At 39.0% G+C, this 15,008-nt stretch overlaps 1 protein-coding gene across 7 annotated transcripts in view; it reads right to left on the minus strand.

The window, feature by feature from the left end:
* The window catches only part of TRIM24 (tripartite motif containing 24), a 117,949-nt gene extending 103,177 nt beyond the window's left edge, over positions 1–14,772 (minus strand). For 2 of the 7 annotated variants that reach the window (XM_051961778.1, XM_051961775.1), the window contains exon 1: positions 14,346–14,767. In XM_051961778.1, coding sequence (XP_051817738.1) covers positions 14,346–14,733 — 388 coding nt within the window. In that variant the 5' untranslated portion in view covers positions 14,734–14,767. Of the gene's footprint in view, positions 1–597; positions 698–13,507; positions 13,571–14,345 lie in introns of those variants that run through there. The other 5 variants (XM_051961774.1, XM_051961777.1, XM_051961773.1 and 2 more) reach the window with 5 other exon arrangements.
* Between the last annotated feature and the right edge of the window lie 236 nt (positions 14,773–15,008).

Genomic DNA, 15,008 nt, shown 5'->3' on the forward strand with positions numbered 1-15,008 from the left:
AAACCCATGTTCAAAATGCAACAAAGGCTTCCATTGGGGATCAGAATGTACATTGATTCAGGGAAAGGTGAAAGGAGGACTTAGCCCCAGGGCCCCAGGCAAAACACACTTGGGGGCATGATGGCAGCCGATGTTACATCTAGAGTGTCTTTAAACATGATCAATCAGCTGAAAAGCAACCTGATGGGGGAAGGAGGCTGTAATTAGGGAGAACAGAGCTGTATGCCGCTAGGACTATCCCCTGAGAGGTAAAATCTATCCCTCTCCAGCCTATAGAACCCTTGCCTCCCCAAGGAGTGGGCTTGATCATTTTACCTTGTAAGAGTGGTTACAAAACAGTGTTTATCCATGCACTGATTTGGGAAATTGGGGAACATGTAGCTAATATCCCAGTTACTAATACAGGTAGACAATGTGTGATCTATCACCCAGGAGAAGTAGTAGCATCAGGTTTACTGACACACTCCTGACAGCCTGATAGGCAATCTGGTGATATTTACCCAGATTTTGACTTCCAGCAAAAGAATCCAGGAATATTCTGGACTGCAGCAGTTACAGCTGACCATCCTCTGCTCACTATCTATGTAAATGACATACCATTGAAAGAGTTGGTAGACACGGGTGCAGATCGTACGGTCATTAGAGCTGCCAACTGGCGCAGTCATTGGCCAAAGATTCCGACAGGACACCCATATGTCTGGCATAGGAGGATCGATTTGAAGCTGAAATTTGAAGGTAAAACAGGAGTGTTTACTCCTTTTGTAGTTAAAAAAAATCCCCATCAATCTGTGGGGTAGAGACATCCTACAACAGTTAGGATTACAATTGAGTACTTTGGTTTTTCAGGCAGGGCTACTGTTTTTAGGCAAGGCCTGCGAACACTCTCACCTGTTCCTATTCAGTGGAAAACTTGATACATTAGTGTGGATAGAACAGTGGCCCTTAGTCAGATAAAATTCAGGCCTTATTAGATATACTACAAGAGCAACTTGACTAAGGACACTTACAACCTTCTCTAAGTCCTTGGAATTCTCCTGTATTTGTAGTAAAAAAGAAATCTAAAAATGCAGGATTGTTGACTGATTTCAGAAAAGAAAAGAACAGATGGAAACTATGGGAACTCTTCAGCCTGGAGTTCCATCCCCTACTCAATAAGCCCAGACAATGGCATCTTTGGGTTATAGACATTAAGGATTGTTTCTATTCTATCTTTGTAGATAAGGAGGATTATGAAGAGATTTGCTCTTTCAGTGCCCAGTATTAACTTAGCTGAGCCTTATAAAAGATATGAATGGATAGTTTTGCCACAAGGAATGAAAAACAGCCCTACTATGTGTCAAATGTATGTTGCTGTTGCTTTTATTCCACTAAGAAAAGCATTTCCAAAAATTATGTTATAACATTACATGGATATCTTGGGATCTGCACCTGCAAATGTTATAGAAACATGTCTACAAAAGACCATAGAAACACTACGGAACTACCAATTGCACATAGAAAAAATTCAAAGGCATGCTCCTTTTTCAATATTTAGGATATGAAATATCCCAAGCTGCTTACAATTCAAAAGTTTTCTTTAGGAACAGAGAAACTAGACTTCTGGACAAGATGGCGGAGAGGACACACACACATCAATCTAAGCTCCTCTTGATCTCAGAATACTTTATTTCACGACAAGGCCTCAGAATTAGAGCTTGACTGAAAAAATCCACAAATAATTACCAAAAGAAGATATCCTCGAAATTTGTCAGAAAAGGTCCTTTTTGCTCCCGGTGGGGACAGTTAGATGAGGTGCAGACTGAAGGCAGGCAGTGAGAGCACAGAAGGTAGCTCACACTGGGCAGACCTGAACGGGGAAGGGTGTGGTATTTCAGCCAGCGGAAAATCTGTGGGGAGAACTTTACCACAGTGTGGCTACTTTGCCTTGGCAGCAAGCTAGTAAATCAGCAGAGAAACCATAAACGCAGGGAGTAAAGACTATAACCCCAAAACACTAGGGTCTCTCAGAACCTGTCCACACCCACCTGGAGTGACTCCACAGCTCTCAGAGTCTCAGAGCACAGCGCCAGCGCAGCCATTGCTATCCTGCTAGTGCCTCACTGTTTCCTCCTCCCCCCCCCCCCCCCAATGCAGACTGCATTTACTTTTTTTGTTAGTTTGTTTTCTTTGGTTCTTCTTTGACAAAACGAGCTAAAACTTAAAGCACATTCTAACAACAGAGTGCTTCTCTACGGATAGAGAGCAGACTTTTTAAACCCTGAGGAGACTAAAAACAGACTGTCTCCAGATGAAACCCCCCAAAGAGGGATATGATGTGGTCCCCACCACACAAGACTCTCCAAGAACAAAATTAAAAAGGCTCTTACAAGAGAGCTAGAAGAAAAATGGGCAAGGAAAGGGAAGCTTGGCAAGAGGGTTTGAATAAGTCTTCCCACTCATTTAAAGATAGAATAGGTAAAGAAATCAAATCCCTGAAAAACAGAATTAGTGAATTGGAAAAGGTAAACAATTCCAAGGAAAACAGAATTAGTGAACTGGAAAAAGAAAATAGCTCTCTAAAAAATAAAATTGGCAAAATGGAAAAAAATTCCAAAGAACAAAACAACTCACTTAAAAACTCAATTGGACAATAAGAAAAAGAAAATTTAAAAAGTGAGTGAAGAAAATAGTTCATTAAAAATCAGAATTGAACAATTGGAATTGAATGACTGGAGGAGATGCCAAGAGTCAGTCAAGCAAAATCAAAAAAAATTAAACAATGGAAAAAATGTCAAATATCTTCTTGGGAAAACAACAGACCTGGTATAAAATAGATCTAGGAGAGATAATCTGAGAATTATTGGACTTCCTGTAAAATATGATGAAAAAAGGAGCCTGGACACTATATTCCAGGAAATTATCAAAGAAAACTGCCTAGAAGTTATAGAAATAGAGGGCAAAATAGACACTGAAAGAATTCATCGATCACCTACTGAAAAGGACCCTAAAATCAAAACTCCAAGAAAAATTGTGGCTAAATTCCAGAATTTTCAGACCAAGGAAAAAATACAAGCTACTAGGAAAAAAACAAAAAAACAATTCAAATACAGAGAAGCCACACACAATAAGGATTACTTGGGACCTAACAGCTTCCACATTAAAGGACTAAAGGGCCAGAAATCTCATATACCAAAAGGCAAAGGAACTTGGTATGCAGGCAAGAATAACTTGCCCAGCCAAAATGAGCATTTTTTTCCAGGAAAGAAGACGGACATTCAATGAAATAGGTGAATTTCATCTATTTCTGATGAAAAAAAAAAAAAAAACTGGAAACAAACAAAAAGTATGATCTCCAAATATAGGACTCAAGAGAAACCTAAAAAGGTAAAAAGAAATCTTGGGAACTATATTTCTATTATAAAGATATATAAAGAACACATGAATAATTTGTTCTAGAAACTAGAGGTGTAAAGGAAATTATACCAGAAAAAAAGGGTAAAGTGGGAGTACTACATCTCACAAAGAGGCAAAGGAAAGCTATTATATCTGAGAGAAGGAATTGGGGGGGGGGGGGAGAGGAGAGAAGAATGAACATAGTGTGTATCTTTACTCTCATCAGAATTGGCTTAAAGAGAAAAATATTAGAAATATTTGATTTATGGAGAAACTTCTCCCACCTCTTTGAAAAGTGGGAGAGGAAAAGTGAAAAGGGAAAGAGTAAGCTAAGCAAAAGGGAATACAAAAATTGTGAGGAAAAGGGGTAAGAAAGGGGGAAGAATTTTAAGGTGGGGGAAGGATCCTAAAAAGGGAGGGCTGTGAGAAGCAAGTGGTGCTCAAAAGCTTAATACTGGGGAGGAGGGTAAGAGGGAAGGAAAGAAAAAAACAAACAGGAGTTAACAAGATGACAAGTAATATAGAATTGCTGATTTTAACCATAAATGTGAATGGGGCAAACTCCCCCCAAAAAGAGGAAGCAGCTAGCAGACTGGATTAAAAGCCAGAATCCTATAATATGTTGTTTACAGGAAACACACTTGAAGCAGGGCGATACATAACAGTGTAAAGGTAAAAGGTTGGAGCAGAATCTACTATGCTTCCGGTGATGTCAAAAAAGCAGGGGTAGCCATTCTGATCTCAGATCAAGCAAAAGCAAAAATTGATCTAATTAAGAGAGATAAGGAAGGGCACTATATCTTGCTAAAGGGTAGCATAGATAATAAAGCAGTATCAATATTAAACATATATGCATCAAGTGGTGTAGCATCTAAATTCTTAAAAGAAAAGTTAAGAGAACTCCAAGAAGAAAAAGACAGTAAAACTATAATAGTGGAAGATCTCAACCTTGCACTCTTCAGAATTAGATAAATGAAACCACAAAACAAGTAAGAAAGAAGTCAAACAGGTAAATAGAATACTAAAAAAAGTTAAGTATGATAGATCTTTGGAGAAAACTAAATGGACAGAAAGGAGTACACTTTCTTCTCAACAATTCATGGAACCTATACAAAAACTAACCATATATTAGGACATAATGCAGAAAGGCAAAAAATAGTAAATGCATCCTTTTCAGATCATGACACAATGAAAATTACATTCAATAAAAGGCCAGAGGATAATAGACCAAAAAATAATTGCAAACTAAATCTCATACTAAAGAATGATTGGGTGAAACAGCAAATTATAGACATAATAACTTCACCCAAGAAAATGACAATAACGAGATGTCATACCAAAATATGCGGGATGCAGCCAAAGCAGTAATAAGGGAAATTTTTATATCTCTAGAGGCCTACTTGCATAAAATAGAGAAAGAAAGTCAATGAATTGGGCTTGCAAGTAAAAAAAAAGCTACAAAAGGAACAAATTAGAAAACCCCAAACACTAAACTTGAAATTTTAAAAATAAAAGGAGAGATTAATAAAATTGAAAGTAAAAAAAAAAAAATTTACTGAATTAATTAATAAAACTAAGGGTTGGTTCTATGAAAAAAACCCAACAAAATATATAAACCCTTAGCAAATATGATTTAAAAAAGGAAAAAGGAAAATCAAATTGTTAAGTCTTAAAAATGAAAAGGGAGAACTAGCCCCTAATGAGAAAATTAGAGCAATAATTAGGAGTTACTTTGCCCAACTTTATGCCAATAAATTCAATAACGTTAAGTGAAATGGAAGAATATCTTAAAAAATATCGCTTGCCCAGATCAACAGAGGAAAAAGTAAATTGGTTAAACAGTCCTATCTTAGAAAAATAAATAGAACAAGCTATTAATCAACTCCCTAAGAAAAAATACCTAGAACCAGATGGATTTAAATGTAAATTCTACCAAACATTTAAAGAAAAATTAACTCCAATGCTATATAAACATTAAAAAAAAAAAAAATAAGGATTGAAGGAGTCCTAACACCAAATTCCTTTTATAATATAGACATGGTACCTAAATCAGGTAGGCTGAAAACAGAGAAAGAAAATTATAAACCAATCTCCCTAATGAATATTGATGCTAAAATCTTAAATAAGATATTAGCAAAAAGACTACAGAAACTCATCCCCAGGGTTATTATACACCATGATCAAGTAGGATTTATACCCGCAATGCAGGGCTGGTTCAATATTAGGAAAACTATTATTATAATTGGCCATGCTAATAACGAAATTAATCTCAATAGATGCAGAAAAAGCATTTGATAAAATCCAAAATCTATTCCTAATAAAAACACTTGAAAGTATAGGAATAAGTGGACTTTTCCTCAAAATAATCAGTAGCATCTATTTAAAACTGTCAGTAAGCATCATATGTAATGGAGATAAACTGGAATTACTCCCAGTAAGATCAGGAGTGAAACAAGGCTGCCCACTAGCACCATTATTATTCAATATTGTATCAGAAATGCTAGCTTTATCATTAATGAGAGTTGAGAAAGAAATTAAAGGAATTAGAGTAGGTAATGAGGAAACCAAATTTCCACTCTGCAAATGATATGATGGTATACTTAGAGAACCCCAGAGATTCTATTAAAAAGCTATTAGAAATAATACACAACTTTAGCAAAGTTGAAGGATTCAAAGCATTTTTATACATCACTAACAAAATCCAACAGCAAGAGATACAAAGAGAAATTCCATTGAAAAAAACTCAACATAAAATATTTGAGAATCTATCTACTAAAGGAAAGCCAGGAATTAAATGAGCAAAATTACAAAACACTTTCCACACAAATAAAATCAGACTTAAATAACTGGAAAAATATTAAGTGCTCTTGGATAGGCCTAGTGAATATAATAAAGATGACAATACTATCTACACGAATTTAATGCTATGCCAATCGGACTCCCAACAAACTGTTTTAATGACCTAGAAAAAATAACAACCAAATTTAAATGGAAGAACAAAGGTCAAGAATTTCAAGGGAACTAGTGGAAAAATAAAATAAAATAAAGGTAGCCTAGCTGTACCTGATCTAAAACTATATTTATAAAGCAGCCGATACCAAAACCATTTGGTATTTGCTAAGAAATAGATTAGCTGATCAGTGAATAGGTTAGGTTCACAGGACAAAATAGTCAATAACTATAGCAACCTATCATTTGACAAACCCAAAGATCTCACCCCTTTTGGGATAAGAATTCACCATTTGACAAAAACTGCTAGGAAAACTGAAAATTAGTATGGCAGAAACTAGGCACGGACTCACACTTAACACTCTACACAAAGATCAAAATGGGTCCATGATTTAGGCATAAAGAACGAGATTATAAATAAATTAGAGGAATATAGGATAGTTCACCTCTCAGACTTGTGGAGGAGGAAGGATTTTGTGACCACAGAAGAACTAGAGATCATTATTGATCACAAAATAGAAAATCTTGATTATATCAAGTTAAAAAGCTTTTGTACAAACAAAACTAATGCAGACTTGATTAGACGGGAAGCAATAAACTGGGAAAACATTCTTACATTTAAAGGTTCTAATAAAGACCTCATTTTCAAAATATATAGAGAATTGATTCAAATTTGTAAGAATTGATAAATGGTCAAAAGAATATGAACAGACAATTTTCAGATGATGAAATTGAAACTGTAATGTTCTCTTCTCTCAAATATAATCATTCTCTGGGATCAGGTTTCTTTGGGAGCTTCTGGAAGCAGCCTTCCTTTCAGTTCAGTGTAATAATTACCTTAAATGCAGCCAGCTGTTAAATTCCAAATACTTTATTGTTTCCTTCAAAATAGCCTGGTTAGCTTTCTTAGAGGCCTCTCTTTCTCGTTGGTTCAGAGAGCTCTTGCCGCTAGTCCTTTGTTTCTTCCAGTTTCAGCCTCTAGCTCTCTCTGAATCCAAAGTCTCTAGCCAGCACAAAGGTGGAAGTTAGAATGAATCTTGACTCTTCCTCTGAGAGTGGTCTTGTGGACTTTTGACTTGTGAATCTCCTGGAGTCTCTAATGGGCATGTGGGAGCTCCTCCTTATATATGCTCTCTAAAGGTGTGAACTCTCTTAAAGTAAACTAAGTATATAAGCATTGTCTCTATCAATTCCAGTGACTTAGCACTTTGTTTAAGAATCGTAACATGAAACTATTTCTAGTCATATGAAAGGGTGTTCCAAATCATTATTGATCAGAGAAATGTAATTAAGACAACTCTGAGATACTACACACCTGTCAGATTGGTTAAGATGATAGGAAAAAATAATGATGAATGTTGGAGAGGATGCAGGAACATTGGGACACTGATGCATTGTTGGAGTTTGTGAACAGATCCAACCATTCTGGAGAGCAATTTGGAATTATGCCCAAAAAGTTATCAAACTGTGCATACCCTTTGATCCAGCAAGTGTTACTACTGGGCTTATATCCCAGAGAGATACTAAAGAAGGGAAAGGGACCCACATGTGCAACAATGTTTGTGGCAGCTCTTTTTGTAGTGGCAAGAAACTGGAAATTGAATGGATACCCATCAATTGGAGAATGGTTAGGTAAATTGTGGTATATGAATGTTATGGAATATTATTATTTTGTAAGAATGACCAGCAGGATGAATACAGAGAGGCTTGGAAAAACTTACATGAACTGATGCTGAGTAAAATGAGCAGAACCAGGAGATTGTTATACACTTCAACAATAATACTTTATGAGGATATATTCTGATGGAAGTGGATATCTTTGACAAAGAAAAGATCTAACTTAGTTCCAATTGATCAATGATGGACGGAATCAGCTACACCCAGAAAAGGAACTGGGAAATGAGTGTAAACTGTTTGCATTTTTGTTTTTCTTTCCGGGTTATTTTTTACCTTCTGAATCCAATCCTTCTTGTGCAACAAGAGAACTGTTTGGTTCTACACACATATATTGTATACTATAACATATTTAACATGAATAAGACTGCCTGCCATCTAGGGGAGGGAGTGGAGGGAGGAAAGGGAAAACTCGGAACAGAAGTAAGTTCAAGGGATAATATTGTAAAAAATCACCCAGGCATATGTTGTCAATAAAAAGTTGTTTAAAAAAAAAAAAAGAACAGAGAAACAGAATAACTTAAATGACTTTCAGAAATTGATAGGAGATATCCAATGGATGCGTCCAGTGTTAGGCTTGACTATCAATTACAACCATTATGTGGCATTTTAAAGGGAGACACTGCTTAAACTCACCAAATCAGCTTACTTTGAACTGGCTTTATCCAATGTGGTTAAGCCACTCAAAAACCCTTGGAAATACCAGTTTTTGCCACAGAAGAGGTACCCACAACAATCCCTCATGAAGGAGTGTGATAGAGTGGGTGACTCTCCCAGCACAACTAGACCAAAGCCTTATACCCAGTACTTGTGGCTAGAATCTGATTAAATGCCATTAAGAGAGTAGTACAATTACCTGGGATAAGACCTGACAAGATATAAACCCTTTTTTATCAATGCACAAATTAATGTATGCTATGAAACCATCCCAGAGTGGCAAATTTTATTGGCCACAGCTATACATTTTTACACATGGGTCTCCATTAAAGATAACCTGGCTATTACACAATTGGCAATAGAGATTTTTGAAGAAAAGTTTTCTAAGGTTCCTCTTAAAGGACCAACTATCTTTACATATGCATCCAAACATAACGTTTGTGCTTATAGTTAAGCCTCATGACATATGTCATGACCTTATAGTTAAATCTCAAGACTTAAGTATAAAGAGAGTAGTCAGAACTCCTTTTCCACTCAGCAGAATGAATTGTATGCAATCATGCTAGCTCTTACTTATTATCCAGGAGATGTAAATATATGTATCGGCTATTTAAGGAACTTCAAGATTAAGTGAGAGAAAGCATTCAGGTAAGATTTATATCTTGCATGTCCACTCTCATAGTAGACTTCCAGGTCCTATTTTTTATGGAAATTCAAAGGCAGGTCCAGGTCACCTTCTAACCATGTTAGCCAATACTCCTTTATTTCAAGAAGCCCAGGAATCTCATTCTAAATATCATCAATATGCTCAAGCTTTACATTTTCAATTTGGAATAACAAGAGAAGAAGCTAGGAGCATAATAAAAGCCTGTACAGTTTGCCTTCCTTTCCAAGCTCCTATACTGCCTCCAGGGAAGAACCCTTGTGGTTTGAGACCCAGTGAAATTTGGCATATGGATGTGACCCGTTATAAATCTTTTGGTCGTCTGTCTTTTATCCAAGTTGTGGTAGACACCTTTTCAGGATTCACTTTTGCAGTACCAGCAGCAAAAGAGACAGCACGAGTGATCACTGAATTCTTTACACAAGCATTTGCAATTATGGGTGTGCTACAAGCCATAAATTACAGATAATGGACCTGTATGTACTTTTAAACATTTTGCACACTTTTGTGCCCAGTAGCAGATTTTACAAAACACTGGCAATCCTCAAGAACAGGCAATAGTAGAGAGGAGAAACAGACATCAAAGACACTCCTCCAAAAACAAAAGAAAGAGGGAGCCAAAGGTAACCCTAGAGAACTTTTAAATTTAGCTCTTTATACAATTAACTTCTTGAATTTTGATAAAGATGCACTGGCTCTGGCAGACACATTGTATAACCCACCGGAAGGGCAGTGTCCAGTGTGAGCAACTCCATTATCTTTAGAAAATGGCTCCCCAATTTCCCTATAGAATTTCTCACCTCCTTCCCTGAGAAGTCAGGGCATGACACTTCCTACTTGAAGCAAGGGTACTTACAGCAGAGTGCTTACTCAGTGTGACTCAGAGATAATGGTTCTCTAGTTCACACATACTTAGTGTGATATAATGATGTAATCACTCTAGTTGGCATATACCTAGTGTGATGTAAAGATGTAATCATACTTAAGTATTTAAGGGCTAAGAGGACTGGAAATGAGAGCTCAGATCTCAGACTCAAGACGCATACACAGAGGAGACACAGAAGGAGACAGAAACAGATCCTCCTGGTGGCTCTCCTGACTTCATTCCTTCACCTAAGACCAAGGCTAGTCCAGAGACCCTCCAGAAACATTACATACTTGGAGCAACAGTGACAGTTTTCCAATAGAGTCTGTGTGTGGAGTCCTTAAGAACACAAAAGGAGCATCAACATAAATTTTATATTAACAAACTTAGCAGATATAAAACTTGAACATTTCAATACACAAAGAACAGAAATGAGGATTTTATATAAACTTGTTGCAATTTTTTAGTGTCCCTTAAATTTAACATGAAAGCAATAATATTCTTGCTTTCTCGTTATCCTTCTGAAGTTCCTTTTGCTCTTTTTTTCTGTGAAGTCAATTAGTTTCATGTTTAAAATGATTAAAAATAAATTCTTCCTTCTACCTCCCTCCACTAAAAAAAACAAAAACAAAATTTCAAACAAATATGTCAAGTCAAGCAAACAAATCTTGTTGGTTACATCCAAGAACTATCTATCTCAGTTTGCAGCATTCCTCAGTCCAACACTTCTATCAGGAGAAGAGTATTATTTTATCAGTAGGTCCTCCAAGTTGTTTATCTTCATGTTAGTGTGTAAGTTGTTCTGCTTCTGCTCAGTTCATAAAGGTCTTTACACATTTGCTCTGAACCCTTCCCATTCCACAAAAGTATTCATTACTTCGATAAATCAGAATTTGTTCAGTCAGATCTTTGGGGTAGCAGCCTAGCACTGTTATTGCTGAGTCAATAGATATGCAGTTTAGCATCTTTACTAGCTTAAATCTAGACTGCCTTTCAGAACTCTTCCTGTGTATTGTCATACTGTTCATTAGTAATGATTATAGAAACTTTTGTTATTTGTTTGTAATTTGTTAAAAGCTGAAAGGGATCTACTAGGATGAGGAAACAAGGATTAAAGAAGGCATGACCTACTACTTTTACATTAGTCTCTCACCTCACTTAACTCTATTAAATATTTTTATATTTCCCATGATAGTAAATACTTGGCTTTAACTAAAGAGAACATAAAGCTCAATGAACACCAAATTTATGAACTATTTTTACATGTGAAAAGGACACAATTTCACAGTGGCAGAGCAGATTTAAGTCTGATTACCCCAACTACTTTACCACCTGTGTGAGGTTGAGCAAATCACTGAGGCAGTTTACTCAAATGCAAAATGAAAGGTTTAGATTAGATAGATTTCATTAAATTCCATAATATGATGATGATGATGATGATAATTCCAGTGTTTTTGTCCCCACTACATGATAATGCCTTTTTTCCCTCAGGCAATTGGGGTTAAGTGACTTGCCCAGGGTCACACAACTAGGAAGTGTTAAATATCTGAGATCAGATTTGAACTCAAGTCCTCCTTACTTCAGGGCTGATGTGCTGTCCACTGCACCATGTAGCTGCCCCTCATAATGCCTCTCTCTTAAGGAAGTCAACATGAATTCCAGGAATCAATTCTACCTTTTTTAAAAGGTAATTTTTGAAGATTTGCCTTTCCAATCATTTACATTATTAAAATTAGCTTCTTTTTCCAAAACAAATCACGACTCAAAGAGTAAAATAAAGTGAAGAAACTAGACAAGGCAACTGGTTCTGAAAGAAAAATCTCCTTAAGATTATAAATGATCCTAAATCACATAACTCTAGACAAGGAGTTAATTGTTTTGCTTTTTCACTGAGATTATATATTATAAAGCAAAGCTGAAACTTTAAACCTCTTTAAATCCTGCGTGTCCTTCTGAAAACTTGTCCTGTTCCTATTTCAGGTAAATTACAATCTATAATCTGGGATTCACAATACAAGTATTATCTGGCCTACTTGTATGAATTCCAGTTTTGGACCTGGAAGAGACTTCAAGATCATCTAGCCCATTTTTCAGACCACAAAATATAAACTCAATATTTGAACAAGATCTCTTTGCATGACACTAATGTAGTTTACAATTTTTAGAACAATTCTAGGCTCAGACAGGTCAGATTCAGAAGGTCATGGAACATTGGTTATCTTCTAGTTAAGGATCAAAATAGTTTTATGAATTACTTCTTTAAAAGCAGATTCATTGAATAAATAAATATACTACTTGGGTTAAGTCCTTTACCCCGCAGCCCCCAATTTAGTCACTAAAATTGCCTTTACACCCACGATAAATCTTGGATAGGCTGGCTGATTCCTTACTGGAAGGTGAGCTGGATGGTGTTCCTAACACAATGTTGATAAACTACATGGATAAATTAAAGCCACAGTTCATTTAATCCGATAAAAAGCATTTTTCATCCCTAAAATTAAAATCTAGTTCAATAATAATTTGGCACTACATTTGGCAGCTAGGTGGCAGTCAAATCCTGCCTTAGAACATTAAATGACCCTGGCCAAGTCACTTCCGTCAGTTTGGCATCATCTTTAAAATGAGCAGGAGAAAGCAAAGGTAAAGCTCTCAGTACCTTTGCATCCCAAATGGAGTCATGAAGCGTTGGGCAGGACTGAACAAAAAGGAGGAAACCAGCAAATGTAGGAATAATTCTTAATAGCTGGCATTGATAAGTCCTTTAGGTCTATTATCTCATTTAATCGTCATAACAGGAACCTGGGGCGGACATAAACGCAGCGTCCTGACATGTTCACACAACTATCTGAGGCCGAACTTGAACTCAGGTCTCCGGACTCCAGGCTCAGGGTTCTCCACTGCATTATAACATAAGCTAAGTCGAGCTTTTCCTCTAACAATAGTTGGAGTTAAAAATAAATTATTTCCATTTTAAAAAGCAATTAACCTATTTTCTTGAATGTACTTTTACACTTTTTAAAGAAAGATACAAAACAAAAACAAAAGCACTCCAAAATGCAAAACTTTTCTAAGACTATATAAATTATATAAAATATTTTGTTTTGAAACTTAAAAAAAAAAAAGAAAGAAAAACGTTTAGCCTTCCTATCAAAAGCAACGTCAAATTACCTGTTAAAGAGATTCTCGTACCAGATTGACCAACAACCATTTCACCTTGGAGAAGCCGCACATCTTTCCCATTTCCAGCTGTTTTCATTATTACGTGCATATTAAAAAAAAAAAAAAAAAAAAAAAAACACCAACCCACACACTCCTAACAAACTTACTTTTTTCAGGATTAGTTCTTTTTCTTCTCACTCTCCTGTGTCCAAGCCCGCTAAAGTTAGTCCCTTTACAGGAGGAAAAAATAAAACCCCTGTCATTTTGTCCTTTTGTCCCTAACGAAGGGGAGCAAGAACATTGCAGGGAACCAGCTTATTACATCGACTCAAAGCTCCGACCCCAGAATCGGACGTGAAATCTACCATCATTTCCACAATTCAAGGAAAAAAATGGAATGGTTTTCCCCTACGTTCCCGGAACCACGGAGACCTGGACAAAAGCTCCGGGCAAACACCGAGAAATAACTCTAAGGAAGCTGCAAAAGTTCGACATTAACAATACATTGATCAACTCGAGGGAGACTTTAAAAAAAAAAAAAAAAAAAAGGCAAAGTCGGGGTGCTCGGCGCGGAGGCCGAAGAGGGGCACTGGGGGGAGCCCGGGGCACGTCTTCCCCGCGGCGGGGTGGCAAAGTCACCAGCGCCCATGGAAGTTGCCTGCAGAGAAGCCGACACACCGCAGAGAGCGCGCAGGGCCCTCCATGCATGTCACACGCCTGCACACACACACATACACACACGCGCGCGCTCCTCTCTCTCCGTCCTCCCCGCCCCCCCGCCAGTGGCGACATGACAGCAGGGTCGACACACACACACACACACACACACACACACACACACAAACACACTCTCTCTCTCTCTCTCACTCACGCGCCGTGAGCCTCCCTTGCTCGCATCCCCCGCCTCCCCGCCCCTCGGCTCCCCTCCCCCAGCTAGCGGCGCGGCTCCGCTCGGCTCGCCCTGTCCAGGGCCTCACGCGCGCGGCGGGAAAGGGTCTCGCTCACCTTGGGTGCTGTATGGAGGGGTGGCAGAGATGGGGGAACCGGGGGCAGCGGCTGCGGCGGCGGCGGGAGGGGGGGGCGTCTCGGCGGCCCCCAGGAGCGGGGCGGGCAGCATGAGGTAGCGCTGGGGGGCGGGCAAGCAGCGCTGGCAGAACGAGTGCAGGCAGGGCAGCAGCTTGGGCGCCCGGCTCTGGATGTTCTGGTGACAGACGGCGCAAGTGTCCAACAGGTTGAGGCGGGCCGCCTCCCCGCCGCGCTCCGAGTCCGGGCCCTGCCGACTCTCGGCCTCATTCTCCCCACTGGGGACCGCGGCCGCCGGGGCCCCAGCCGCTACCGCAGCAGCCGCCGCCGCTGCCGCTGCCGCAGCCGCTTTCTCCACAGCCACCTCCATTGTCCTGTCCCCGCCGCCGCCGCTGCCGCTGCCGCCGCCGAGAGAGAAGGGGGAGCGCGGTCTCCGCCCGCCGCCGCCTTCTCCTCCTCCTCCTCCTCCTCCTCCTTCCAACCACCGCCCCCGGCCTCCTCCTCCGGACTAGGGGGCGGGGAGGAGAGGGAGGGAGGCGCAGAGGAAGCCGCCTCCCCGGTGGCGCGGCCGGAAAGAGCGAGAGGAGTCGGCAGAGACCGCTCCTCGCCGACGGCGGGAAGCTTCGCCCAGGCCGCCGCGATCCT

The sequence above is a fragment of the Antechinus flavipes genome, chromosome 5, assembly GCF_016432865.1.
Source record: "Antechinus flavipes isolate AdamAnt ecotype Samford, QLD, Australia chromosome 5, AdamAnt_v2, whole genome shotgun sequence".
NCBI classification, from domain to species: domain Eukaryota; kingdom Metazoa; phylum Chordata; class Mammalia; order Dasyuromorphia; family Dasyuridae; genus Antechinus; species Antechinus flavipes.